General features: G+C 38.3%; 1 protein-coding gene and 1 pseudogene across 4 annotated transcripts in view; one reads left to right on the top strand and one right to left on the bottom strand.

Moving 5' to 3' along the window:
- Positions 1-25,933, top strand: part of PARN (poly(A)-specific ribonuclease) — a 148,212-nt gene that overhangs the window by 42,895 nt on the left and 79,384 nt on the right. For all 4 annotated transcript variants that reach the window (XM_015245958.3, XM_072942655.1, XM_006212074.4 and 1 more), the window contains 3 exons: positions 9,424-9,479; positions 10,816-10,902; positions 15,517-15,591. In XM_015245958.3, the coding sequence (XP_015101444.2) occupies positions 9,424-9,479; positions 10,816-10,902; positions 15,517-15,591 (218 nt within the window). The remainder of the gene's footprint in view (positions 1-9,423; positions 9,480-10,815; positions 10,903-15,516; positions 15,592-25,933) is intronic.
- LOC102538689 (large ribosomal subunit protein uL11-like) lies at positions 19,255-19,809 on the bottom strand (annotated as a pseudogene).

Below are 25,933 nucleotides of genomic sequence, written 5' to 3'. Positions count from 1 at the left end.
GTTGACAGGAGGAAAGAGGCAGAAGTGTGTGGAGCCAGTAAAACCTTTTTTATAGAGAACAGCAACCTAGAAGCCCTCTTAAGAAAACACTTCATAACTGTTACTGTATCTTAATTAAAAAGATCTCGCTGTGAGGACGGAGTGTGAATAAGAAGAAAATGTGTGCTCTGTGCGTTGGTTGCATGTGTGTGTTCATGGAGCTTCAGATGCTAGGGAGGCTGTGTGATTTGTGAGCAGCAGAGGGAAGCGGACAGCCTCCTCCATTCGTCTGCCACCAGGAGCATCTGTGCCGTGCACATCCCTTTCCCCGGGAGCCCCTGGTGATGCCAGGACGAGGAGGTTGGGGAGGCAGTTAATAGCCATGGTGATTACAGGACTCCTCCTTTCCTGGAACTTGGCAGTAGCTGTCTTTTAATTTTATATTAATGGTGCTTGAATACAGGAGTAATGTCCTCTGTCCCCGACATTTTACTGAAAATGGGTCTTGAACCAGGGATGGGGAGCATAGCCATCACTCATCCTAAACCAGTTAGAAGTGGACTGTGGACTGTTGTGGACATTGCTTTTTAATTTTAAAAAGTCCAGGGAGTAGGCCTTTTAGTTGAGGTGCGGTTTATTTTCAGTCTCTTTCAGAGGGTGGAAGTTTTGGAGTCAGGTGCCATGAAGGGTGAAAATCACACTGTTATAAGTGTTTAGAGCAGCCTTCCAGATTCCGAAAGACTAAAAACTAATTACTCCCTAGTTTACAGAGTGTATTTTTCCCTGGTGCGCAAGGTGTGTTTTATCTTCACATCCCTCAACCCTTCATTTTGCGAGTCATGCTCATTTCACTTTGGGTTCCCCAGATTACTAGGGTAGAGGGGCTCTCCCAAGAGTTGGCTTGGTTTGATTACCCTGGAAGTCAGTACACTGGTTTATAAAGGTGAGTGGAGGGCCTGTTAAAATATCCTGAAGCCTTCAGTGTGAGCTTTCTTAAGACTGGGGACTAGTGCCTGTTTCCAAACTAGTTGTTGGCTTCTCCAAGGAAGGGGGCGCTTGCCTCAAGCTGATACTGCCTTATTTAATTTCTGCCTTGCAGTCTTGTTTGCCAAAAGGTTTACTAGGCAGATTGCTTCTGCGGCTTTATCAAAAGGCTACTTTTAAAAGAAACCTTAAAGGGTACCCACTCGTCACACCTCTACTTGGCATTGAAAACTGTGCGGGCCCCTAGGGGCTGTCCACATGCGGGTCTGTTCCAGCCTTATATTTACACTGGTCTCTTTAAAGTACATTTCCCTCCGGCTTAATAACTTGTTCAGCATTCTGATAAACAAGTAAATTGCTGAGCTAAAAAAATTAATTAACCCTTGGATATATATTTAAACAGCTTCCCTCCTCCATAGTAGGGTATTATATTAGTTTCCTGTGATTGCTTTAGCAAATCACTGCAGGTTTAGTAGGTAGGTTAAAACAACAGAAATTCATTCTTTCACAGTTCTGGAGGCCAGAAGTTTGAAATCAAGGTATAGGTAGGGCTGTGCTCCTTCCAGAGGCTCTGAGGAAGAATTTGCCCCTTGCCTCTCCAGCTTCTGGTGACTGCTAGCATTCCTGGACTTGTGGCTGCATCACTCCAGTCTCGCCTCCACTGTCACACTACCGCCTCCTCTTCTGTGTGTGTCCTGTCCCCCTCTCCCTCTCTTCTGTAAGGACAGTTATGATGGTGTTGAGGGCCCACTGGATAGCTCAGGCTAATGTCCTCATCTTAAGATCTTAACCTAATTACTTGTTACATCTTCTAAGATCCTTTTCCCAAATGAGGCAGTGTTTGCAGGGTCTGGGAATTAGAATGTGGACATATCTTTTCAGAGCCCGCTTACAGGCACGTTAGTAGTAAAGTCAGCATTCTTGCCTTGCTTTGGCCCTGGCTATGAACAGAGGTAAGAGTTATTTCCAAGACTATTTACCAGTTAATTTGATGTGATTCAAAGTTTAGCAGTGTACGCTTAAGAAATTGAGACTAGCTCCCAAATATCTTCTCTACTGAGCATCTTCTACAGTTCCGAGTATTTCCCCTGCATGGACTGTAGTTTCTGACAGCAGCCGTCAGGGGCAGTTAATGATGTCCCCGTTTGAGAGCTGAGGCCGTCTCTGGGGGCCCCAGAAACGGCAGAGTCAGGGGTAACCCAGGTCTGTCCTTAGCTGAGAATGGATTCTTCCTCCACAGCAACAGTCTCTAAACAAGACAGTTCCACAGTTAGGGGCACGTTTCTTAAGAGACAACACTAATATCTTTGAAAGATTTCTTTCTCTCTCAGTGTTTGGCTTGAGCAGTGATTCTAGAAGATGTTGACTTTGACCATTGGATTGTGTGGGACTAGTTTCCTCTGACATTTTACAATCTGCTGTTTTATAGGCCCTGCAGACGTTGCCTTTGTACAATGTTTAGCTTAACACTTTTATTTGATGTAATTTGATACGGTTCATTTGATGGAGACTGCTGAAATGAGCTGCTGGTTTTCTTTCTTTTTTCCTTTCTCTCCCCCCTCCTTGTGTCTTGCGTTACATCTCTGTTTAAGAAAGGACATGAGTTGGCTTCAGGACAAATGTCCGGTAACGCTCTATTTGTCAAGACATCAAGTGACTAGATTGGAAATTGCATCCCCCCCCCCCGCCCGCCCCCCGCAAGTGAAATGGAAATAGCTGGTGCCACAGTAACTCCTTTCTAGCCAGCAGTCGCCCTCTGATTTCACACAAGAGCTTTAGTGAGCAAAATAAATGAGCTTATTTTGTGAGAGATGTCGGCATGCTTCCTACCCTGGATGATAAAATTAGTTTTTTATAGCGCATAAATATGTATAATGATGAGCCCTTGCATACAGGGTTCTTATGAAGTGCTTTTACTGCTGTGCCCTGAAGGAAATACCAAGACCGTTTGCAAGTGCAGTGGAGCTGGCGGTCGTTAGAGGTTTCAGTTTTCCTTTGGAAGAAGGCTTGGGACTGGGGGTGAGGTACAAATTAATTCACTGCTCAGATTGTGTCGAGATTAGATCTTACTCGACATTTCTGTGTTCTGGGCTTTCATGGGATGAGAGGAGTGCTGTTTTACTGCGAAATCTCTTTTCTGAGGTGAAGCTTTTTAGGAAGAGAAGTGTCATCTTGAAGAAAGCAGATGAACAAATGCAAGTTTTTACCCATCGACTGAAATACTGAGTCTATGGGAGGAAGGAAGAAAAGTTTGGGGGCTTGACAATTTTCCTTTTGTCTTGGGCCAGAGACCAGAATAAACACTGTTCCCCTTTATAAAGACATGCCAGAGCATCAGCAGTCCTAGATCCTTCAGGCCTGTGTGTGTGTACAAGTCTGACCTTACATAGAATGAGCTCTTGAATTCAGACACCGCAGCATCTCTGCCAAGCCTGAGCAGTGCTGTTCACTGGTTTTCCTGCTGGTGATCATGGCACTGTGGCAGGGAGTGGGGGCAGGTGTGACTGGAAGGCCCTATGCCCAGGGCGCCCAGGTCGTAACTCTTCCTGCAGTGTAATCATGGGAATGTTGTGCTTTTGACCTCTGGCAACACGGCTCTCTTCTCTCCCTGTTCTTCCTGGTTGCCTTCCTCAGTCTACCCAAAGCTCTTCTCAGGTGGCGGCATCATTTTTGGTATCCAGAGTCTGCCCCATCACACACACACAAACACACATACACACACACACACATACTACACTCAGAGCTATAATTTAATCAGACCTTAGAGCATTACCGAAAAACCCCCTCATGTCTGGAATCTTTACTTATATCTCAGGTTCTTGCTTCACTGATAAACACCAGAGGTGATTCAGGACTAAAGTCCTAATTGGTCCCCTAGAGGCTCCTGCGAGGACTCCAGGCTCACTGTTACCCGTGGAGACTTTGGAAATAGCTCAGGTTAAAAGCCCAGTGTGAGGGAAGCAGAGAGAAGGTGGGGCCTTGAGTGTAGGGCCTGTAGTGGGAGGGTCTGAGTCTGAGTCTGTCTCTCCTCCCGTGGTGGCCACTGGACGTGGAAGAACCTGCTTCCTTATCCCTTATGTGATAGGGCTGGTGGTTCCCTGCCTGTCCTCCAGACACCAGAGGAGCAAATGAGGCTGAACGAGCAGTAGTAAAGACTGTCATTTCAGTCAGGAACTTTTTCCTTTTAAAAAAATAGTGTATTTTTTCCTGATTGAGTCACAAATTTACCCGCTTGTAATTCCACCAGCCAAAAAGAGAAAAAGCTGTCATTTTAATGAATTTCCTACCAGTGTGTTTTCTCTATCTATCTCATTTATTAATAGAGGTCACTGGACCTCATTTACTACTTGAGATTGTACTGAATATGTAATTTTATAACTTAAAAAATTCCAATAAGGGATTTTCAGAAGACATTAAAACTAGTGATCAGCGTCATGGAGCTGCCCTTCAGTGGTTTGTCAGGTGGACATATCCTGGTCCAGTTAGAACACAACCTGTGTGTTGGGCTTTTTGTCAGGTAGATGCACTGCCGCTGCACTGCACTGGGTATTACTAGTTTTTTGGCCAATTTCTTCTTCTTTTTGAAGAAGTTATTTATTTAATGGAGGTGCTGGGGATTGAACCCAAGACCTTTTGCGTGCTAAGCATATACTCCACCACTGAGCTATATTTACCCACTCCCCTGCCAATTGCTTCTCCCCCCAACGCACCTCACTGATTCACTTACTTTCTCTACCATCCATTAGCAGCAGTGGAAAGCATTAAATATTTCCTTTCATTTCTGAATAGACTTATTGGCTTTATTCATAGACTTGGTAATGCAGAATTTTAAAGAACTATAAAGATTTTTGAGTTCCCAGAGGTTTCAGCCTCTGTGCGAAGTCTTCCTAAATCACCTGCGAGACTTCTCATGTGCTTTGTTGAATCTCACCTTTGCCCTTTTGGTTTTCTTGCGCACGGCCGCGTAAAATGGGTTAATGCTGGCATTGTTTTGCAATCGTTTTTTATTCACTGGACAACTAGGGAATGGTTCAGATAAGCCATAGTCCAAGGCAAGCTGTTGTGTCATTAAAGAATAACCTTCGATCTTAGTGTACTTCTTCTGAGCTGCTTAGTGTGTTTTGTGGTTGCCAAACTCTGGGTCTGAAACTTGTTGTGAAGGTCGGAGAATTCTGATAAGGTTGGAGACGTCTGATTCTTTGCATTGTGTGTTCCTCCTTCCAGTGTTGGCCAGCCTCAGATGCTGCATTAGTGGCTAAAGTTTGTGATGCTAGATTGTTGACTTGTGGCCAAGTCACAGAAACAGGCTGGACTTTTGCCAGTGAGTTGCCAAGAGAGTAGGTTAAGTAATTGTTTTTTACTTTCTTCTTAACAATGAGAACAATGGCTGTCAGCAATAGTTTTCCCCAGTTTATCTCTTGAGAGAACCTAGTTGCTTGCCACGGTTGACCTCCTGGTTTTAGGGAGTGGTAGAAGCCTTATGTTACTGCTTCCTGGATTTCAAGGCAGTCCTTGGTGTTTATTGTAATAGTTTTGCGTTTTTCTAAGCCAAAATGATTTACTTTTTAAACAAATTATTAGAGTTAATACTTTTTTAGAGAAATTGATACAAGGCATTATTATCCAGCTGAGTCATCATTAATAGCAATTAGCAGAACCTTGAACACACTCTTGGAGCCTGGGAATTTGCCTTTCTAACAAGTTCCCAGGTGACGCCAGTGTTGCTGGTCTGGGGAAACACCTTTTGACTAAGTGCTCAAAGTTCTAGGCTCCGGAGAAGTTTTATGTCTGAAATGAAATTCTTCTGTGACTCCAAGCCTTCTTACACAGTCTGGGTCACAGTGTCATACCGCCCTGGTCGGAAAAGAATGTGAGCCGATGGCTTTTCGTGAGTGCCACACAGCACGTGGGCAGCAGAGGTGGGTGGCTTGTTTGGATATAAAGGCATTGTCTGCAGCCTGTTCTGTGTAGCCTGTTGAGAGGCTGAGCTGAAATGACCCCGGCTGCTGAGCGGAAGACCCTGGACTAGGCTGTGCTTTACCCTTAAACCTTTCCAGACATGTTTGAAAGCCGAGATCAGCGGCATCACCAGTATAATTGTAGAATATTAAAAAACTGACAAATACCAAAAAGGGTAAAATTTGTTTTATGGCATCTGGAATGTGAACTTGAGCCATGCAGTTAATTATGGTAGGATCTTGGTATAAAACTGGACTTTGTATGAAGTGGGAATTTTAAGTTTAGTCTTTGCCAGAGTTAGAGTCCATCCTTCAGAGAATAAATGCTGAAACAATATTTCATCGAAAGCTTGCAGGAATGTGGCAAGAGCCTCACACAGTCTAGAGGGTCTTTACCGAATTACAGCCGTCTTGACTCTTTACTGAAACAGAAATAACGTTTCATGCAAGCATGGGTCTGAGTGTCTTGTTGATCTCTGCAGATGAAAGGCCGTCTGGAAGAGATTGTTCTTCAATACAATTCACAGTGAAGGAACATCCTTTCATGTGTTTGTCAGCATTCCTGCTTGCCTCGTACATTTTCCTCATATGTTAAAATGAAAAGTCCAGTCAGATGATCTACACGTGAGGAATTTTATCAGATCATCCCAGGGAGTCAGCGCAGGCCTTCTGACAGCCAGGCTGGATGAGGCATGCATACAGTGAAGTGTTTTAATTTTCCCTCAGAAGGCAGGGATGCTACCAGAGCAGGGGCTTGCGAACCGCCTGGCCTAAGGAGGGAGGGAGGCCCTTGGCGAGTTTACTTTGGTTCCGTTCCACAGAGGCCCAGCTCCAGTTTTAGAATCGGTTTCCCAGTTGCATGGGGCGCAGTCTGCCAAGTCACACACAGACTTGGGTCTCGTGTTCTTCCAGGGTTTGGGGCTACTCACTTCTCTCTAAAGCCCAGCCATGAAGGTGGAGGCTAGGGGATGAGTGAGAAGTGCTATTAATATAATTCATTTGAAACGGGTTTCTATTTAGTTAAAGTATTTAAGCAAACAAAGTAGTGTAGGATTAACTAACTTAAAATCTTTTGAGTGTTTTTGCTGAGAATAAATTTTTACTTATTTTAAGCAGAGATGTTACTTAAAATCCAAGTGAAGTGTTAGAGAACAAGTAGCCAGTATAATGTTTGAGAAAAGATAGCTATGAAAAAAAAATTTTTTAATATTTACATGGTGAGATAGTTGGGGAAGTCTACTTTTTAAGTGTCATCCTTGTTTGTATTTATAGAACAATAAGTTTTCTAAACTCATTGTTGAGGCCACATGATTTTTGGAGAAAAACAATATTGTAAAAAGCAATAAAGCAACTACAGACCCAAACTCGTGATTTTACTTTGTATTCCTCTCCTCCATGGCAGGTGAGATGGCGCACAGGATACACAGGATTGATTCAACTGGAATTTTCAGTTGGACTTTCTCTGAGAAAGTCTCGTTATTTCCCCTGGGCCTCTCAGTTCTGGTAGCCCTTATTTCTTAAGTTTAAAAAATAGTAGTAAAAGGAATTTTGAAAAACAAAGCTCAATTTTCCCAAAACCATTGGCTTTTTTGGAGGGGTAGGGGGGTATTTTATTTTTGTTTTAATGATATCAATGTTTTACAAAGCTGTAAAAGTAGTATAAAATTTTGTGCTTTTTTAAACTTGAAATTGTATCACAATTTATTGATGTTTTGAAGTTTTCAAAAATTGTCTTAATGTCAATTTTGATTGTTTAATATTCTGTTGAAATGATGAACTGTAATTTACTGACCCCCATGTACTATTGAACCTGGAGGTTAATTTCGATCATTGGTATATTTGACAGTATAGCAATGAATATCTTGTCCACTCAGCTTTTCTTCTTTTTTGGGGGGATGGGGTGGGGGAAGATAACTAGGTTTATTTTTATTTAGTTATCATTATTATTTTTTTAGTGGAGGTACTGGGGATTGAACCCAGGACCTCATGCATGCTAAGCATGAGCTCTACCACTTGAGCTGTACCCTCCCCCCAGCTTTTATTCTTCTGTTGAAATTTGGGTACAGATTTTAAGTTATTTTTATGGTGCTTGATATGTTCCTTTAACTGTTGATGGAAGTTTTTTTTTGATTGAGTTTTTAGAAGTTGGGGACCATCTCTAAATTCACTAAATGGAAAATTGAAAATTATGTGAAGTATAAAACTATTGATCCTTCTAACTTCTCAGGTTCTGGTTGTCAGTAGTAGTAACAGCTGCTTTCATCGGGAACCTATTGTGTCCTGGGAGCTTTTATATGTCTTATTCTCTTCTGGCCTTGCAGGCAGTATTGATTACATTGGTAAACCAGTTACCAGAACCAGAATAGTACAGTTGAGCCTAAATTAGTGAACTAAAAATAAATTTGGTTTCTTAGCCATAAGATTTGGTTCATTAAATTGTAGGCTAGGCAACAAGTTCTCAAACCACAGAGTACCATGACTTCGTTTTTTTCTGGCGTTAACAGAACAGTGTTATTCATGCTGCTGGTTCCATTTGTAAACTAGATCATGCCCTGCCTGGCTTTTGAATGCCTGGTAATAATGTGCCTTAATTGCAGGTCAGTGAAGCCAAACTAATTGCTTGTTGGGCACTTGGATTGCCTTTTTAATTTGCTGTATAATGCAGTCCCTACCAGAAACACACAATATGTCGTTATCTAAATAAAACTCATTAAAATCATCTTACAGACAACAGAATGCCTGATATTTTGTCCCTAATCTTGCAAATAAAAGCAAATTGAATGGCATTACAGAGAGATGTAATTTAAAAGTACTCTTTTAAAAGTGCCTTTGTATCCATTTCTGGAAGATACACATAGAATAACTGCTATTGTTTGTATCAGTGTGATAGGTTTTGTTTTTCACCAAGGATTATTTCACTTTGTGCTTTTAATGTGTTTTAAATGATAGTAATGACACAAGCTTTTGAGATGATCACTTATTTAAGATTGTGCAATTCACCCAGTAAGATTAGTATTCATCCAATGACTGCATTTTGGTTAAAAACAAAAAAACCAAAAAAACCATCTGTGCTGTCATTCTTGCAAAACACCAGGCCATAGGGGTTACCTTTACAGTTTGTGGGCACAGTTGTTCATAGGTCGTTAAGATGGTTAGCACTCTCTAACACTTGTTTTCTCTCAGTTTCTCTGGACTAACAAGGCAGCTCTGCAGAGGACTTTCTGTCAACTCTTTGATTATTAATTTCATTCACTTAGCTAATATTTATTGAGTAGCTACTGTGTGCCAGGCATTGTTGTAGATGTTGAGGATACCAGTTTTTTTTTTCTGTTTATAATAAATTTTTAGCCCTAGAGAAAAATTTATAGTCTTAAGTCCTTTTAAAATGATCTTAGAAATAGGATAATGTAATTAAGAAGCTTCTCCACAAAGATCTAATAGATGCCTATATCAGTTTTTTAGTAGAAATTAGTCCATTATCCGGTTTTCTTTTCTTTTGTAGGTTATTCCTTATGAGAGTCATGGATATCCCCTATCTAAACTTGGAAGGACCAGACTGTAAGTGAATTTTTATTTTCTTATTGCATCTGCACTTTTAAGTGTGTGGTCTGGAAGGGATAACAGGAAAAGTATTACTGAAGAATGAGCTTTATTCACTTAAAAATAGGCAGTGATTTTGTGGTTGATATGAATAGTATGCTTAAGTTAATGTTACCCTTGGGCCTTGATTAACTCATCTCTTTACTTAAATTTTCCAGTTTATACATGAATTGAATTTTTTTTTAAAAAAGTCTTCTCTTCATTATTTTATTTTCACTCAGAACTCTAAATTCATAATTTCCTTTAAGTATATATTTATGTAATAGATTTTGAGATGTACTGGCCATGTCAATAACAGTACATTTTCTGTTTTCTAGTTATTTGAGTGTGTATATGTTTAAGTTTAGTTGGTTGATTTTTTTTTTTTTCCGTTGAAAACCTCAGAAAGCCAGTCTGTTTGGAAGGTGGTTGCTTCTTCTTTTGACTCTTCTTTTCCATTGCTGTTTTCCTAGCCTTGGTTTATTTGCCTTATGTTTTGGGTTTGTTTTTTTTGGTTGTGGGGAGGAGGTAATTAGGTTTTTATTTATTTATTTTTAATGGAGATACTGGGGATTGAACCCAGGACTCTGTGCATGCTAGGCACATGCTCTACCACTGAGGTATACCTCCCTCTGTTTGCCTTAATATATGCCATATAGAAACAGGTGAACTATACTTTATACTTGATAATAATAATCATTGCGTGATAGTTTGAAGACAAGCTGTGTTGTACCCCATTATAGACTTATGTTTAAATCTGTCATTCTCACAACAATTCTGCAAGCTTAATGTCATCATTCCCAACTTATGAGTGGCTGGGGTGGTTAGGTCTCTTGCTCAGAGTTGCACAATTAAGTGATGAGTCTGGGATTAGAAAATAAGATTGTGACTCAGGACTGCCTCTACTTACAGTCCATTTAATTTGGACACTGCATTATTTTTTTTAGCCAAATAAACATGTGGACAACTAGATTAAAAGGAGAAAGTTAAATGTTTAGTGAAACTTCTTAAACAGAGCAGCCTTTTTAAAATCTCCTTTAAGTAATTTTCACAGAGACTTGATGAACAGAGATGTTTTTGTGTAGAATTGCTAAGTTTCAAATTGTTGTGGATTCTATTTAAGTATCAGAGCGTGAGGTCTGGGCTCAGGTGGCAGCATCCTTCCAGTACCAAGAATACTTTTAGAGGTCATTTGGTGATCATGAGGCTTTCATAATAATTCCCCAAGTTAACTTGGGCTTAGTTTCATCAGAGAACCACTGATCTGTTGTTCACTTTTCAGCTGCCAACCTTTCATCAAAAATTTGTCTTGTAGTGCAGCCTAAACGTGATCATGTCCTCCATGTGACGTTCCCCAAAGAATGGAAAACCAGCGACCTTTACCAGCTTTTCAGTGCCTTTGGTAAGTAAGTCACGAGTACAGATGTACTTTAGGGTCCTGCTCTTCTTTTGGTCTAGGTGGTCAGAGGTATATAGATAGCTTTAGCTTGGGCATAAAAGAGATACAAGGTTTTAATCTCACTCATGGAACTGCTGGGGTTTGGTCCACTGCTGTTTTCATGCTAATGTGATCTGAGGAACTTTCGATAGCACCCTACAATAAAGCACTATTATTAATCCATGGAAAGCAAAATACAGTTACTATGACTGCCCCTTACTGCTAATTGTGGAAAATAAGTCTAGGTGGAAGATAAGTAATTTTTAAGATGAAATTCAGAGAGAATGTCTGTTTCATAAAGGGAGGCAATTGCTGCCTGACATTAAACAGTCCAAGCAGACAAACACAGATGTTTTGAGAGGACCAAGATAGGTGTGTAAAGTAGGGCGGTTTTCTGTTACCTTTTTATCAGGTCAGGCGATTAGGTTAAACTGAACAATCTTCTGATTAGGGTTTATATAGACCATTCTGATTATAAGTCTTCAGCAGTGTCTCTTTATTTTAACAAATGAAGTATTTAAGCTGTTTTCTTTGGAAATTTAAAAAAAATTTTTTTAAATTGAAGTACAATCAGTTACAATGTGTTGACTTCGGGTGTACAGTGCAGTGTCCCAGTTATGCATATACATACATATATTTGTTTTCATATTCTTTTGCATTAAAGGTTATTACAAGATATTGGATATAGTTCCCTGTGCTATACAGAAGAAACTTGTTTTTTTTTTTTTAATCTACTTTTATATATAGTGGTCAACATTTGCAAATCTCAAACCCCCAAATTTATCCCTTCCCCACCCTCTTTCCCTGGTAACCATACAATTGTTTACTATGTAAGTCTGTTTCTGCTTTGCAGATGAGTTCATACTGTCTTTTTTCCCCTTTTTTAAAAATTCCACCTGTGAGTGATATATGGCATTTTTTTTTCTCTTTCTGGCTTAACTTCACTTAGAATGAAGATCTCTAGGTCCATCTATGTTGCTGCAAATGGCATTATTTTATTCTTTTTATGGCAGAGTAGTATTTCATTGTATAAATATACCACAAATTGTTTATCTGGTTATCTGTTGATGGACATTTAGGTTGCTTCCATGTCTTGGCTGTTGTATATAATAGTGCTGCTGTGAACATTGGGGTGCATGTATCTTTTCGAATTAGAGTTCCCTCTGGATATATACCCAAAAGTGGGTTTGCTGGATCATATGATAAGTCTATTTTTAGTTTTTTGAGGACACTCCATGTTGTTTTCCACAGTGGCTGCACCAAACTACATTCCCACCAGCAGTGTAGGAGGGTTCCCTCTTCTCCACACCCTCTCCAGCATTTATCATTCGTAGACTTGAATGGTGGCCATTCTGACTGGTGTGAGGTGATACCTCATTGTAGTTTTGATTTGCATTTCTCAGATAATTAATGATATTGAGCATTTTTTCATGTGCCTACTGGCCACTTGTATGTCTTTATTGGAGAATTGCTTGTTTAACACGTCCTCTGCCCATTTTTGGATTGGGTTGTTTGTTTTTTTGTTGTTGTTATTAAGTTTTCTGAGCTGTTTATATATTCTGGAAATTAAGCCTTTGTCAGTCGCATCATTTGCAGTGGGAATTCTTGCATAAAGTAGAGGCAGCAAAAACCTAAATTTCCATTAATAAGAATGTTTAGTAAATGTTTATTTACCTCCCCAACAGACTAGTATTTAGCCATTTAAAAAATAGTTGAAGAGTTTATTAAAAGATGGTAACATGTTGCGGGGAGGGTATAGCTCAAGTGGTAGAGCACGTGCCTAGCATATACAAGGTCCTGGGTTCAGTCCTCTAAAAGTAAATAAATTACCCCCCCCCAAATTTAAGAAAAAAAGATAGTAACATGTTTATATTTTAGTACTTAGGGTAAAAAGCAGATACAAAGTAGGAATCCTGTATAATTCACATTGTTCTTTTAGAAATTTTGTGTAGAAATCAGACTGAAAGGAAGCATCATGTTGTTATCACTGAATGTTTTAGATAGGATTTGTTCTTCCTCTTTGTGGTTTTCTGTATTTCCTAAAATAAGCATGTATTAGATTCTATAAGTACAGAATGTTACACACTTAATTTTCAGAAAAGTAGGTGAAAGCAGATGTATTTCTGAATGTTATTCTAATCTTCGCACATAGTCTAAATGACTTCTGAAATTCTAGTCCTGCTTTTTAATTTAAATGCAGATACAGAAATGCAGTTGAATTTCACAGCTCATTTCTTTGGAAAGCTTTTGATGCTGTTGTTGTTTCTCATCTTGTATTGTTAAGTTCTTATCCCAATTTAGTCAAACTTTAATTGTCTGTTAAGCAGAATGCTCTGAGTAGGTTTTTTTTATTTTAATTAATAAAAGATTAGCTATGTGTTATTAGGCAGGTTAGCCTTTCTGCATCTGTGTTTCCTCATCAGAGATGATGATGATGATGACAACAACGATACCACCTTTTCACAGGCATGTCACAAGGAGTAAATGAGCTGATCCGTGGAAGGCATTTAGAATAGTATGTGAAGATGGCCAACAGGGATGTGAAAAGATCCTCAACATTGCTAAGTATTAGATAAATGGAAATCAAAACTAGTTAGGTTCCACTGCACTCTGGTCAAAGTGACCATCATTACAAAGTCTACAAATAACAAATGCTGGAGAGGATGTGGAGAAAAGGGAACTCTCCTACACAGTTGACGGGAGATGCAGCCACTGTGGAAGACAGTATGGGGGGTGGTATAGCTGTAGTGGTAGAGCCCATACCTGCCATGCACAGGGTCCTGGATTCAGTCCCCAGTACCTCCATAATAAGTAAATAAACTAACTAAATAAATAAACCTAATTACCCCTCCTCTGCAAAGAAATCAACTTAAAGAAAAGTAAAAATTTTAAAAAGAAACAAACAGTATGGAAATTCCTTAAAAAACTAAAAGTAGAGTTGCCATATGATCCAGCAATACCATTCCTGGTTATATATCAGGGGAAAACTAATTTGAAAAGAAACATGTACCTCAGTGTTCATAGCAGCACTATTTACAATAGCCAAGACATGGAAGTAACCTAAATGTCTATCGACAGATGAACGGATAAAGAAGTTGGTATATATATACAGTGGAATACCAAAAAAGAACAAAATAATGCCATTTGCAGCAACATGGATGGACCTAGAGATTAATCATGCTAGGTGAAGAAAGTCAAAGACAAATATATAATATCACTTACACATGGAATCTAAAATATGACACAAGTGAGCTTATTTATGAAACAAAAACAGATGCACAGACAGAAAATAAATTTATGGTTACCAAAGGGGAAAGGGGGTGGGGAACAGGTAAATTAGGAGTTTGGAATTAGCAGATGCGAACTACTATATATAAAATAAATAAACAGCAAGGATTTATTGTATAGCACAGGGAATTATATTCAATATCCTATTATAAACCATAACAGAAAAGAATGTGAAAAAGAAATATATGTGTATAACTGAGTCTCTTTGGTGTAGATGAGAAACTAACAATGTGGTAAATCAACTATACTTAAGCTAAAATGAAAAAAGAATAGTATTTGGCATATAGTAACTACTCAATAAATGTTAGATATTATTATTTATCTATAAAACACACAGGGTGAAGAGGTAATGAAATACTAGTAAGTGATTTTTGTAATTGAGAAAGTCACAGCACCCCACTGTGCAGCAGGAAGTGAGGGTTTTTTCCTGTAACAGCAAAACAAAGCAGTTTTCAAGCATTCCTAGCGTTCAAAAATTATAGTAGGCACTAAAACATACTTTCATTGCTAAATTCTGGTGATGTTTACCCATTTTAAAAAATTTCGATCGTCTGTATTTTTTCCGAGAAGAATGGGAGCAAGACTGGCTTGATCTCTGCTTTTCCCCCTGGTTTTCTACAGCCTCACTGCCCCTCCCCTTCCTCTTGGTTCCTCCTCCTGCATTCCATTCTCTTTGCATTTCGCCTTCTTTGAGGATTTGTCTCTGTATGTGAAAATCATTTTGTTCCACTACACTGCTTTCTGCCCCTCTCTGTTTTTCTTTTCTCTATTAGTCTGTCTTGGTTTTCTCTCTCTGACGCCTTCTTTTCCTTGTCCGCCGTGTTCTACCTGTTTTCTTTACCTGGCCTTGAGAGCAACCGTTGAATTTTTCTCACTTCTTGCTACGTGGATTTATTTTATGTTCCCCATTCATAGTTTAACTACGTGGTCTTTGATTTTTATTAGTGATCTTGATAGGAAAAAAGTCTCCAGGCCTGATATGAGATTAGGTTGAATGACAGACTGCTCCAGGATTTAATCCAGAAAGATCTTTCTTTTGTTTTTAAAACAAGTTTTTAAAGTTTCTTCTTTTTTCCCGGTTTGTCTCTTTTCTTGAAATTTTAACTGAAATAGTTGCTGTGGGAAATTTAAGTTTTATCTATGCGCAGTGCTGAGATTTTGATTGAATTTTAAACCACCTCATCTGTCTTTAAATTAATGGATATAGTGAAATATATCAGATACACAAATGAAATCTGACAGCAATCTAAATGCTAAAATGTTTGCTTTGCTTTTAATTCGGTGTTATAGGTAACATTCAGATATCCTGGATTGATGATACATCAGCATTTGTTTCCCTCAGCCAGCCTGAACAAGTACAGATTGGTAAGTGTTTTGGACATTTGTTTTGTGTATTAATTAAAAGTGGGAGCTTGCCTGCTTCCCAGGCTAAATGCTGTGGGTTCAGTCAGCTGATTCACAGGCATTGCTGCCTGGTTTGTTTTGAGTTTGTCTGTAAAATAAAGGAAGTAATTGGTTAAGTGTCACGTGTAGATGAGAAAATAAGACAAATATATTGGTTCTTTAGACAGACTACATCACGTATTTTTCACTTTTGTTCCTTTCCCACTGCATTTTCTAAAATGATGGGTGTATTTCCTTTGAGAGTTAGAAGTAGCAAATTGAGAGGAATGGGGGACACCAAAAAGTGATTCGTGTAATGGCCAGTTTGCCTCTGTACTTCTCCTATTTATTTATAAATGTTTGTGATTTATTTATTCCATTAAATTTGTATCAGATACCTGTTTTACAAACTGAAAGATATTTTATTTGCTTTTAAAATAGGATTGTAAACAGATGGAACACCACCTCTCTTGTTGGACCCCCAAATAATTTTGATATTAACCACCACAAAATATTCTATTTTCTTAGGAAGAAAAGTTAGTGAATAAAATATTGAAGAAAATATGTATTTTAAAGCTACTTATTCAAATAGATTTCAAGTTCCCTGGTGCTTTAATAATGTAAAAAATGTGAAATTTTTAAGTGATATGCTAGTTAATTTTTCTTTTTATTAAGCAAAGTGTCATAGACTAAAACTATGTAATTCTGATAATATATCAGATTTTATAATTACTATTTCAGTAAGTATAGTTATTACTGTATCAGTAATTATAAACGAAAATAACAAAGAAAATTTCTACAGATACACAAATTCATATCAGTATCTTAGGTATTTTTTTAAAAAATTATATGACCACTGCAGAAATATATGCTGTGTTACAGAGATGAAAAGTTTAGTTCTGGAGTCCTTTTGCTGCACTGCCTGTAATTGTGTGACCTTGGGCAAGTTATTTAACCTTGATAAGCTTCTGCTTAGCTCTGTAACCTGAGGATGATGTTACGGGTTTTTTAGGGGTTGTTGTGAGGATTACATGAGATAATTATGTACACAAAGCTTGGCATAGCTTTGAAATTTTATTATGGTTGTTTAATAGTAGATTTCAGTGTGAAATGCACTTCAGGAACTCATGACACCATGAACAGTGTTGGATACAGGGTGTGAATGATACTACTTAAATGTTTTAACGTTTGTTTATTTCTGTGGTCCATTCCCCCACAATGCTTAGAAAGATAGTTTAGATAAACTCCAGGGGGATTGAATTATTTGAGAGCCCAAAGATAACTTCAGTTTGAGGGCAGGGACCCTGAAGCTAAGACCTTAGTGTAGCTGAACAAACCACCTAAAATCTCGTCACACCTCCTCTGCTCCCTCCGTGTCACGCTTCAGCCCCTTCCCTGGTCACACTCGGGCCGCACTGAAGCTGTGCAGTGGGAGGAAAGGGGACCGGCAGGCATCGACGTCAGACTGACATGGAAACTAACCTTGCGTCCACCACTTGTCAGCCGTGCCCCTTTGGGCAAGTTGCACAAACTCTAAGCCGCAGGTTCCTCGTTTGAGAAGTGGAGATGATAGTTGCTTTGTGGAATGAGATCACACATACTAACTTCCCAGCAAAGAACCTGGCCCTCCACCAGCAGTGCTTGACAGTTGGTAGGTAATTATTAACATATCTGCTTGGCCTCCCGTGCTGTGGGCAGTAAAAATGAGTGCGTGTCCATTTGAAATCCGTAAGACACTACTGAGTAGTATTTACTTGAAAACACAGGCATAGTTTGTTATTTATGTGGATGGGGTGTCAAAGCTTCTTTCAGTGTTCCTATTATACTATATTTGATGTCCAACAATGACTATTCCTTTACTTATTATTGAAAGATTCTTTCAGTAGTCCAGTAGCATTTAAGCTCAGTGTTTTATTCAATAATACCTGAAATCAGGGAGCTACGTTTCAGAATCATGTAGCCACAGAAGTACTCTGATTTGCTTGCTTGCCCATCTTCTCCACCATTGAATCCTCCTGTCGTCCCTGGCACGTATGGTGGCAGGAGTAAATTAGCGTGTGTTTGAATGGCTGATGTGGGAAACAGGCCAAGATCAAATTGTGACATTTTACTTTTTCCTCCTAGATTAAGAAGTTAGGTGACTGTGGTCTTTCGACATACGCAGCTTTACTAGTAACGTCTAATTGTGCGCGATAGTCTCTTTTCCTACATAAAAAGACTACTCAACATAAAGACCTGGCCATTTGTGTGTCCTGTGCCAGTGACCATAATTTTCTTTGCCAAAAGCCATCTTTTACTCAACCATCCACTCCCTCCAGAGCCCGGCTCCGTCCTGCTTCCCTCCTCTTCTCAGCCTACATATCCATGCCTCAGGATGTCTTCTCTGGCTCCCTTTGCAGGGGCTTGGACCCTTTCTCACTGCTAGCCTGGCATCCTTTATTAACATACCTTGCTAGGTTGCCTTCCCAGGCAGACTGTTAACTTTTTGAGTGGAGGGACCATATCTCTTACCTGCCATTATGTTTTCAGTGCTTAGAGTAGTAGTGTCTGACATTAGCAAGTGTATGTTAGTTATTGAGCTAAATAAATGATATTCAGGGTGTTGTGACTTAGAAATGCCTCTTTGCACGTGATGGGTGCACTGCGCATGTCTCTGGTCTTTTGCTGTGATTTCTGAAATTATGCTGATGTTTCTTTGAAAGACAATGTACAGTTTGTTTCCTACAGTGGTAATTTTACTGATGAGAGCGATCCAGGGTATCTAATGTGCTGCAAATCCTATTAATGTTATCTTAAACAAATTATTTATTCATTTCAGCGGAAACAGAGGGCCTGGTAGATCAATAACGTAACATTGGGAAAATCATTAAATGCCTATTTATATAGCAGCTCGTAATGGCTTCTTTGGCTCCATTACAAACTATTTTTGATTTACATTGAAGGAGTTCCTTTTTTTTAACTGACACCTGTCTTTTTCTTTTGCTAGTACTAAGTCTAATCAAGATTTCCTTAAAGCCATTTTCAGCGTGAATATGAAAGCTCTTTTTCAGGTACATTAGAATTATTAAAACTCTCCTCCTGAGTGCAATTTAGTTTGATTCCTGTTGCTTTTTGTTTGCTGCTGCTGTGAAGATGAGGGTCCCTGGTGGCTTTGGGGTCTTCAGATAGTGATACCCATACATGCCACGTGTTCATAGTCTCCCTCTCAGGCTCTTCAGGTGAGACAGCACCTGACCAGAATGGGACTTGATGCCATGGAGAGGATCATTTAGCCTCACCATTTGAGGATTTTTTTCAAAGTACTCAAGTAAGGAGTCAGCTGTAATGGTCACATCTGAATAGCTCAGACATATTTAGGATATTTTTATGTATCTAATGTAGTTTTGTTAAATGGAGAAAAGAGCTCAACAATATTTCAAATGTGGTAGCACTTTCTAGTCATCCCCTCAATATTTAGACATTGTCTTGCATATCCTCAGATATATTATAAGGCAATTATCTCTTTGCCTGTGGAGAAAGATACACTTCTCATTTATTTTGAAAGCTGGAGATTGGAATACACCGTGAATATACAAGAAAATTTTATTTGTTTTGTTTTATTAGTTGTCAAATCAGCCTTCATTAAATCATTTTTCTCTGTAGTTCTTAACCAGCCGGGCATTCCACGGCGATATTGATGTCATCTGTGATGTTGTGAGGGTAGTAGCCGTCAACGTTGCGGCCCACAGACTGGACAGTGCCTGGGATCTCTTCAATGGTTCCAGAGAGTTCTCTAGCTAAGGATCGGGGCCACATCTGTCGGGCAGTGTTGACAGTCTCATCAAAAGTGATGTTTCCACTGTGCTTAATGCTTTTTTTTGCTTCTGTCTCTTGGTGGTTCCTTGAGGGCTTTGATGATCAGGGCAGAGGCAGAAGGTGCCACCTCAGTCTGGGCCTGTCTGTTCTGAATGGTCAGTTTCACTGTAATCCGCAGATCCTTCCAGTCAGCAGTTGCTTTGGTGATGTCAGCACCAAGCTTTTTTGTAGACAGACCCAGGGGGCCAATCTCGGGGGCCAGGGCAGATGTGGCACTGACTTCTCTACCAGTGCACCTCAGATATATGACTTTGATCTCGTTGGGGTCGAACTTAGGCAGCATGGTGGAGGTAGCTGATGTCAGATGAACAGGATTCTGGACAACCAAAGAAAGTTGCACCTTGGCCTCCTCCAAGCCAAAAGGTAGGTGAAAGAGAACATTTTAAAAAGCAAGAATTGATGAAAGTACTTTTAGAAGAAGTAAAAACCTAACGATTAATTTGTAAAGCCAGCCCCATTTCAGGTAGTTATGTAAATTCCCGATAAGCTGCACCGGGCACTTGTTCAGGATGATTTGTTGGGATGCGGGAGATGCTTGGCTTTGCGGCTTCACTTCAGTCCCCAGTATGCGTGTGCTTATGTTCAATCATCCTTTTAAAAACACAGCTTTTGATTGTGCTAAACAGATAAATATTAGTGTGGTGATACGACTTTTGAGGTGATTATTCAGCATTCTATTTGCTAAAAGGCTGCTTATAACTTTAAACTTTACCTGTGCTTTTTGTTAGCCTTTTAACGTTTACAGAATCTGTACTAATAGTTGCTTTAGCTGCTTTTCATTCTTGGTATTGATTTGTGTTCTCTTTTTTCCTTCATCACTCTAGCTGAGGGTTACTCATTTTGTTGATCTTTTCAAACAACCAGCTTTTGGCTTATGTTATTTTTTTCTGTATTGTTTGTGGGTGTCTATTTTGCTGGTTTCTTCTTTTCTGTTTTCTTTTCCCTTTTATTTGCTTTGGGTTTGTTTTGCTCTTCTTTTTCCAGCTTCTTGAGGTAGAATGTTATGTAATTTTAAAAAATTCTGAAGTTTTTTGAGCCTGGCTTCCTATAGCTTAGTGGTCAGCCAGTGATTGGTCAAGCTTTGTGCTTAAACACCTTGAGCCAGTAAGGCTTCCACCCTTTGCCAACTGGGTGGGGGAACATTCAGCGTTCAGCATTCAAGGAGTTCATAAGTCTGCCCCGTTTTTTCTTTTGGCTGGACCCTCTTTCTCCCGTGTGTTTGCACGAGGCCTCAAGCCCAGCTGACAGTGTGTATATAGTGTATATATAGCTAAGACTCTCCCAGTCATTGATTTTCACCTCTTTTTGTTTCTATTATAAGCAAGGCTTTAAAGTTATAAATTATCCTCTAAGCGCTGTTTCAAGTGCATCCTACCAATTATACGTTGTGTTTTCATTATCACTAGGTTAGATAAGTTTTCTAATTTCTCCTTTGACCTTGGATTATGTTGTTTAGTTTCCAGGTACTTAGAAATTTCCTCAATTTCTTGTTGTTACTAATTTATCATTTCATTCTCTTGTGATTAGGTTTTAGAGATTTTAATATGACTTCAATCCTTTTAAATTTACTGAAATTTGTTTTATAGCCCAGCATAAAATATGATCTTTCTTAACATACTGTGTACACTTGTAAAGAATGTGAATTCTGCAGCATATGGTTTGGTCTGTATCTATCACTGTTGTTCAGGTATTGTGTTACTGATGTTTTATTTCATAATTCTATCAGTTTTTGAGAGGGGCTGTTAACATCTCCTATGATTGTGAAATTGTCTACTTCCCCCTTTAATTTTGTCATTTTTCACGGCATATATTTTGAGGCTGTGTTACTAGGTGCATGCACATTTATGATTGTTTTGTCTTTCTGGTAAATTGATTCCTTTGTCATTATGAAATACCCTTCTTTATCTTTTGTATTACTGTTATTTTTAAGTCAAAGTTGATATTAATTTGGTCAGCCTATCCTCCTTGTATTTTTTATATTTGCCTTGTGTATCCTTTTTCTTCCATTTACTCTCAACCCATCTGTGTATAAAATAGTCCCTTATAGACAGCATTTAATTGGGTCTTGCTTTCTTTTATCCATTCTGATAACTGTGACTTTTTATTGGAGTATTTAGTCCCATTGACGTTTAATGTAATTATTTATATGGTTAGGCCTGTCACTGTAAAATTAGTTTTTTGTTTGTTCTTTCTGTTTTTTTATTCCTTTGTTTTCCCCGTTCCTGCCTTCTTTTAGGTTATTTGAAAAAATTTTAAAGAATTCCATTTTAATTTCTCTGTTTTTAGCATGACCTCTTTGCATTATTTTTTAGTAGCTGCTTTAGAAATTTCAGTATATCTCTATAATGTTTCACAGTCTCCTTAGAGTTCATATTGTACCACTTCACACAGAATGTAGAAACCTTACATCCACATAGGTCCATTTGCTCCAATTCCCGTTGTCTTTCAGGCTGTAGTTGGCAGATGTATTACATGTGCTTTGATTATAAATCCCACAAAGTGGCGTTATAATTTTGCTTTAAGCAGTCATATATATTTTAAGAAATTAAAAGATAAATTTGTTTTTATTTATCCAGATGTTTTCACTTAAGCCTGAAGAACTCCCTTCATTGTTTCTTGTAGTGCTGGTGTGGTGGAGGCTGATTCCCTTTAGTTTTTCTTTATCTGAAGATGTCCCTATTTTGCCTTCATTCATGTAGGATATTTTAGCTAGATATAAATGTATGGGTTTTTCTTTCAGCGTTTTAAAGATGTTACCCTGTCTTCTGGCCTCCGTGGTGTCTGTGGCAAGGCTGCAGTCATTCAGATCATTGTTGCCCTCTATGTGAAGGGTTGTTTTGCTCTGGTTACTTTAAAGATTTTCCCTTTACCATTGACTTTTCAGCAGTTTGAATATGATGTACTTAGGCGTGGTTTTCTTTGTGATTATCCTATGTGGTTTGACTGAGTTTCTTAAATCTATAAATTTGTGTCTTTTGCCAGATCTGGGAAGTTTTTAGACATTCTTCTTCTTTTTTTAAATTTTTTTTCGTGTTCTGTATTCTCTTGCCTCTCCTTTTGGGACTCCAGTTACCTGTATATAGGAGACTTTTTGATATTGTTCCTGTAGTTCCTGATGCTCTGTTCATTTTTACTTTCCTTTTTTTTTTCCTCTTCTTCAGATTAGATAATTTCTGTTAACTCACTGACTCTTCTCTCAGTCATCATTACTCTGCTATGAAGCCAGTGAATTTTTAATTTCATATATTGTGTTTTTCAGTTCTGTATTTCCATTTAGTTTATTTTAATCTTTTCTGTTTCTCTGTTGAGATTTCTTATTTTTCTTTTACTTTGAGCCTATATTCCTTTACCTCATAGAGCATGTTTAGAATAGCTTGTTTAAAGTCATTGTCTAATAATTCCAACGTCTGTGTCATCTAGGTGTTGGTACCTGTTGATCACCATTCTTTTGAAAATGGGTCACATTTTCATGGCTCTTCATGTGTTCAGTAATTTGGGGTTGTTTCCTAGACATTGTGAATGTCCTTTGTGGAGACTTTGGATTCACTTAAATGCCTCAGAAGGGTGTTGAAATTTTTGTTTCAGTTTTAGCAGGCAGTTAACTTAGTTCAAGTACAAACTCCTTCATGCTGGGGGTCAAAAGCGGCTCAGATCTTAGCTCAGACTGCCCTCAGTCTGCCACATGCGTGGTTAAGGGTTAGCCTGAAATGTGGACTATCTCTGTGCCACATTTCGGGTTCCCATTCTTTGGTTTCCTTTCTTCTGGGATTCCTTCCTCATTCTCTATTGCCACTGGGTGCCCCTTGCTTCTTCCCTGACTCCTCCTACCCGAAAGACATGGGAGTTTTCTGTCAGAGTTTTAGTTGCTCCATGCCCTCTTAACTACACGTCCCCCTTAGGGCAAAGGTGCGAGCACACACACACTCTCTCTCCCAGGAAATTCACTCTACGCCTGTTTGCTTCCTCCAAGTTTTGACTCCCCTGCAGAGCCTCCCTGTTGCTGTTTCTGTTCCAGAGACCTTAGATACTCGTTTTCGGTGTCTCCCCCAGAACTCACGTTGTCATCATTGGAAAGGTCCGCCTGTTAGGTACTTGCTTCTCCACATGGGAGGTGGCATGCCCTTAACCTTTGCTTTTTAATAGTTGCCCTTATAGCATCTGCTTTTGATGCAGAACTTCCTGCCAATTATACCGTGCTTAAACTGCCTCTTCTCTGGCTTAATAACATTTTAAGAAAATCTGGTGTTAATACATCAAAAACCTGCTACTTGTCTCCTCTAATCAATTTAAAGTGACTTCAGTTCAGTTCCTTGCAAATACACATGTATACTGATACACAATATCCTGACAATGTATTTGTTGTTTTTGCTTCAATTTGTGGTACTTTTCATAGTTGGCTGGTGTGTTACTGTATATTTATTCTTGTCAACGAGGAAATTCACAAAACATTCAGAAAAGAACCAAAAAATAAATGTTTTTCTTTATGTGTCAATTTTCCTAATCTTAAACTTTATGTAAACTTGGCTTACAACAGTTATCTTGAATTATAAATTATAGCAATAAGTGAATGAGTTCAACTATGACAGGACTTTTTAAAATGAAGATTTAATTACATAGGCTTGTTTTCGAGGGAGGGGACTGAAAACTTACTTTTAACTTGTGGGTTAAAATGATACATGATTTTTGCCATAAGCACTGAATCCTGAAAACAATGTATTTGTTTTTTTACCGGCTTATTGAGTACTTCAGTTTGACGAAGCAGAATCATTGTTAGTAAGAAGTATGCATGTCTGTATGTTTTGTGTAGGTATCTTCTCATTTGAAAACTTGTAAGGGCAGCTGACTTTCTTCTTTCTCCCCTCTAACTCACTTAATCCACAAAAAGCACCGTGGAAATTTTTAATAATATTTAAGAACATTCTTGTTTTCCTAATTCCCTGATGTGTTTGATCTTGAGAACTAGCAGTTTTCTACATCTCTGCTACGAAATCTGTGTCATGCGGGTTTATTTAAGACCGTGACAATATCTTGGATTCTTCCTAATTAATGTTCTTTAAGGCATTAACTGGCATGGGAATAGGGCAGAAAGCCTCCTGACTGCCAGATAAGGCTTCCCACGTCCTTAATATAATTACCAGGGTTAAAGCAGCAATGAGGAAATGAGTCCTGAGGCAGGTAGGATGGAACCAGGAGAAACACAGTGTGTGTGTGCTCTAGAGGCTGAGTCTTCATGTTCTGCTAAACTGCTTGTTGTCCAAAGCACTTGGTTTGATTTTTCTGTCTCAGGGGCTATGCTATCCAGATCTAAGACTGTTTGCTTTGTGATGCACTGTCAGAATGCTCAGGAAATCTATCAAATTTGGTTGTAATGTCATTTGTAAAAAAAATTGCTTTCATTGTGCTTTCCTGCCCCCAATTTTAGAAGTAAATCATATTCATTCTTGAAAATGTGAAAAATATTTGAAAATATAAAAAAGAAAACAGTTCAACCATGATCTCAAAACATAGACATGAATACTAGTAATATTTTGGTATTCCCTGCAGTCTGTTTTATTCTATCTAGATGAGTATTTTCATAACATTTTTAATACTAACTGAGACCTGACTTTAAAAGTGTTTTTGGATCTGCCTTTTTAGTTAACATTATGTCATGAGCATTTCTCATGCCATTTCACATTTTTCTAGAAGAATTTTCTTTTAATGAATGCATTATATTTCATTGTACAGATACGTATAATGTATTTAACTGTATCCCTTTTGGATATCTACATTGTATCCAGATTTTTACTATTTTAAATGAATTCTTTAGTGAGCATTTTTTTACCTTAGTCTTTGTTTGTATCTCTGATTATGTTCTTAAAATAAATTCTGAAGATGTGAAATCCTTAGGTCCATAATGATGCTCTAAAAAAAACCCTAAAACAACTCAATTATTTCTCTTATTAGCATTGATAATTTTTATTAATGGAAAAAATTTTAAGTACCAAAAAATTAAAAATTTGTGTAGTGCCCATCTCTTTATTAGCAAAGATAATTGCAATAATATTTGAGATTTACTTTTCAAATATATATAATACTTAAGTATATATTTCATCTTATAATATTTTATAATTTATATATTGTTTTACCATGTGTTCTTTTGACTTAACAGTACTTCGTGTCTGTATAATAAACTCTCCCTTTGCCTTTTTTTGTGTTGAATTGAATAACATTTCATCATATAAATGTATCATCATTTACTTAACCAATTCTTAATTTAAACAATTTTAGGACTCCTGACTTCTGTTTCGAAATAAGCTTTTGTTTATTCTTTGGCTTGAGCTTTAGAAACATTCTGTTAGGGTCACTCAGAAAGCCCATTGGGATTTTTCACTGCTATTTTAACAAATTAATTCCATGGATATCTTTATTTATTTATTTTAAATTTATATATTTATTTATTTATTTATTTAAATTGAAGTACAGTCAG

This window comes from Vicugna pacos, chromosome 18, assembly GCF_048564905.1.
Source record: "Vicugna pacos chromosome 18, VicPac4, whole genome shotgun sequence".
NCBI classification, from domain to species: Eukaryota; Metazoa; Chordata; class Mammalia; order Artiodactyla; family Camelidae; genus Vicugna; species Vicugna pacos.
Note: the sequence above shows the minus strand (reverse complement) of the source record. Positions and strands in the feature narration are given on the sequence as shown.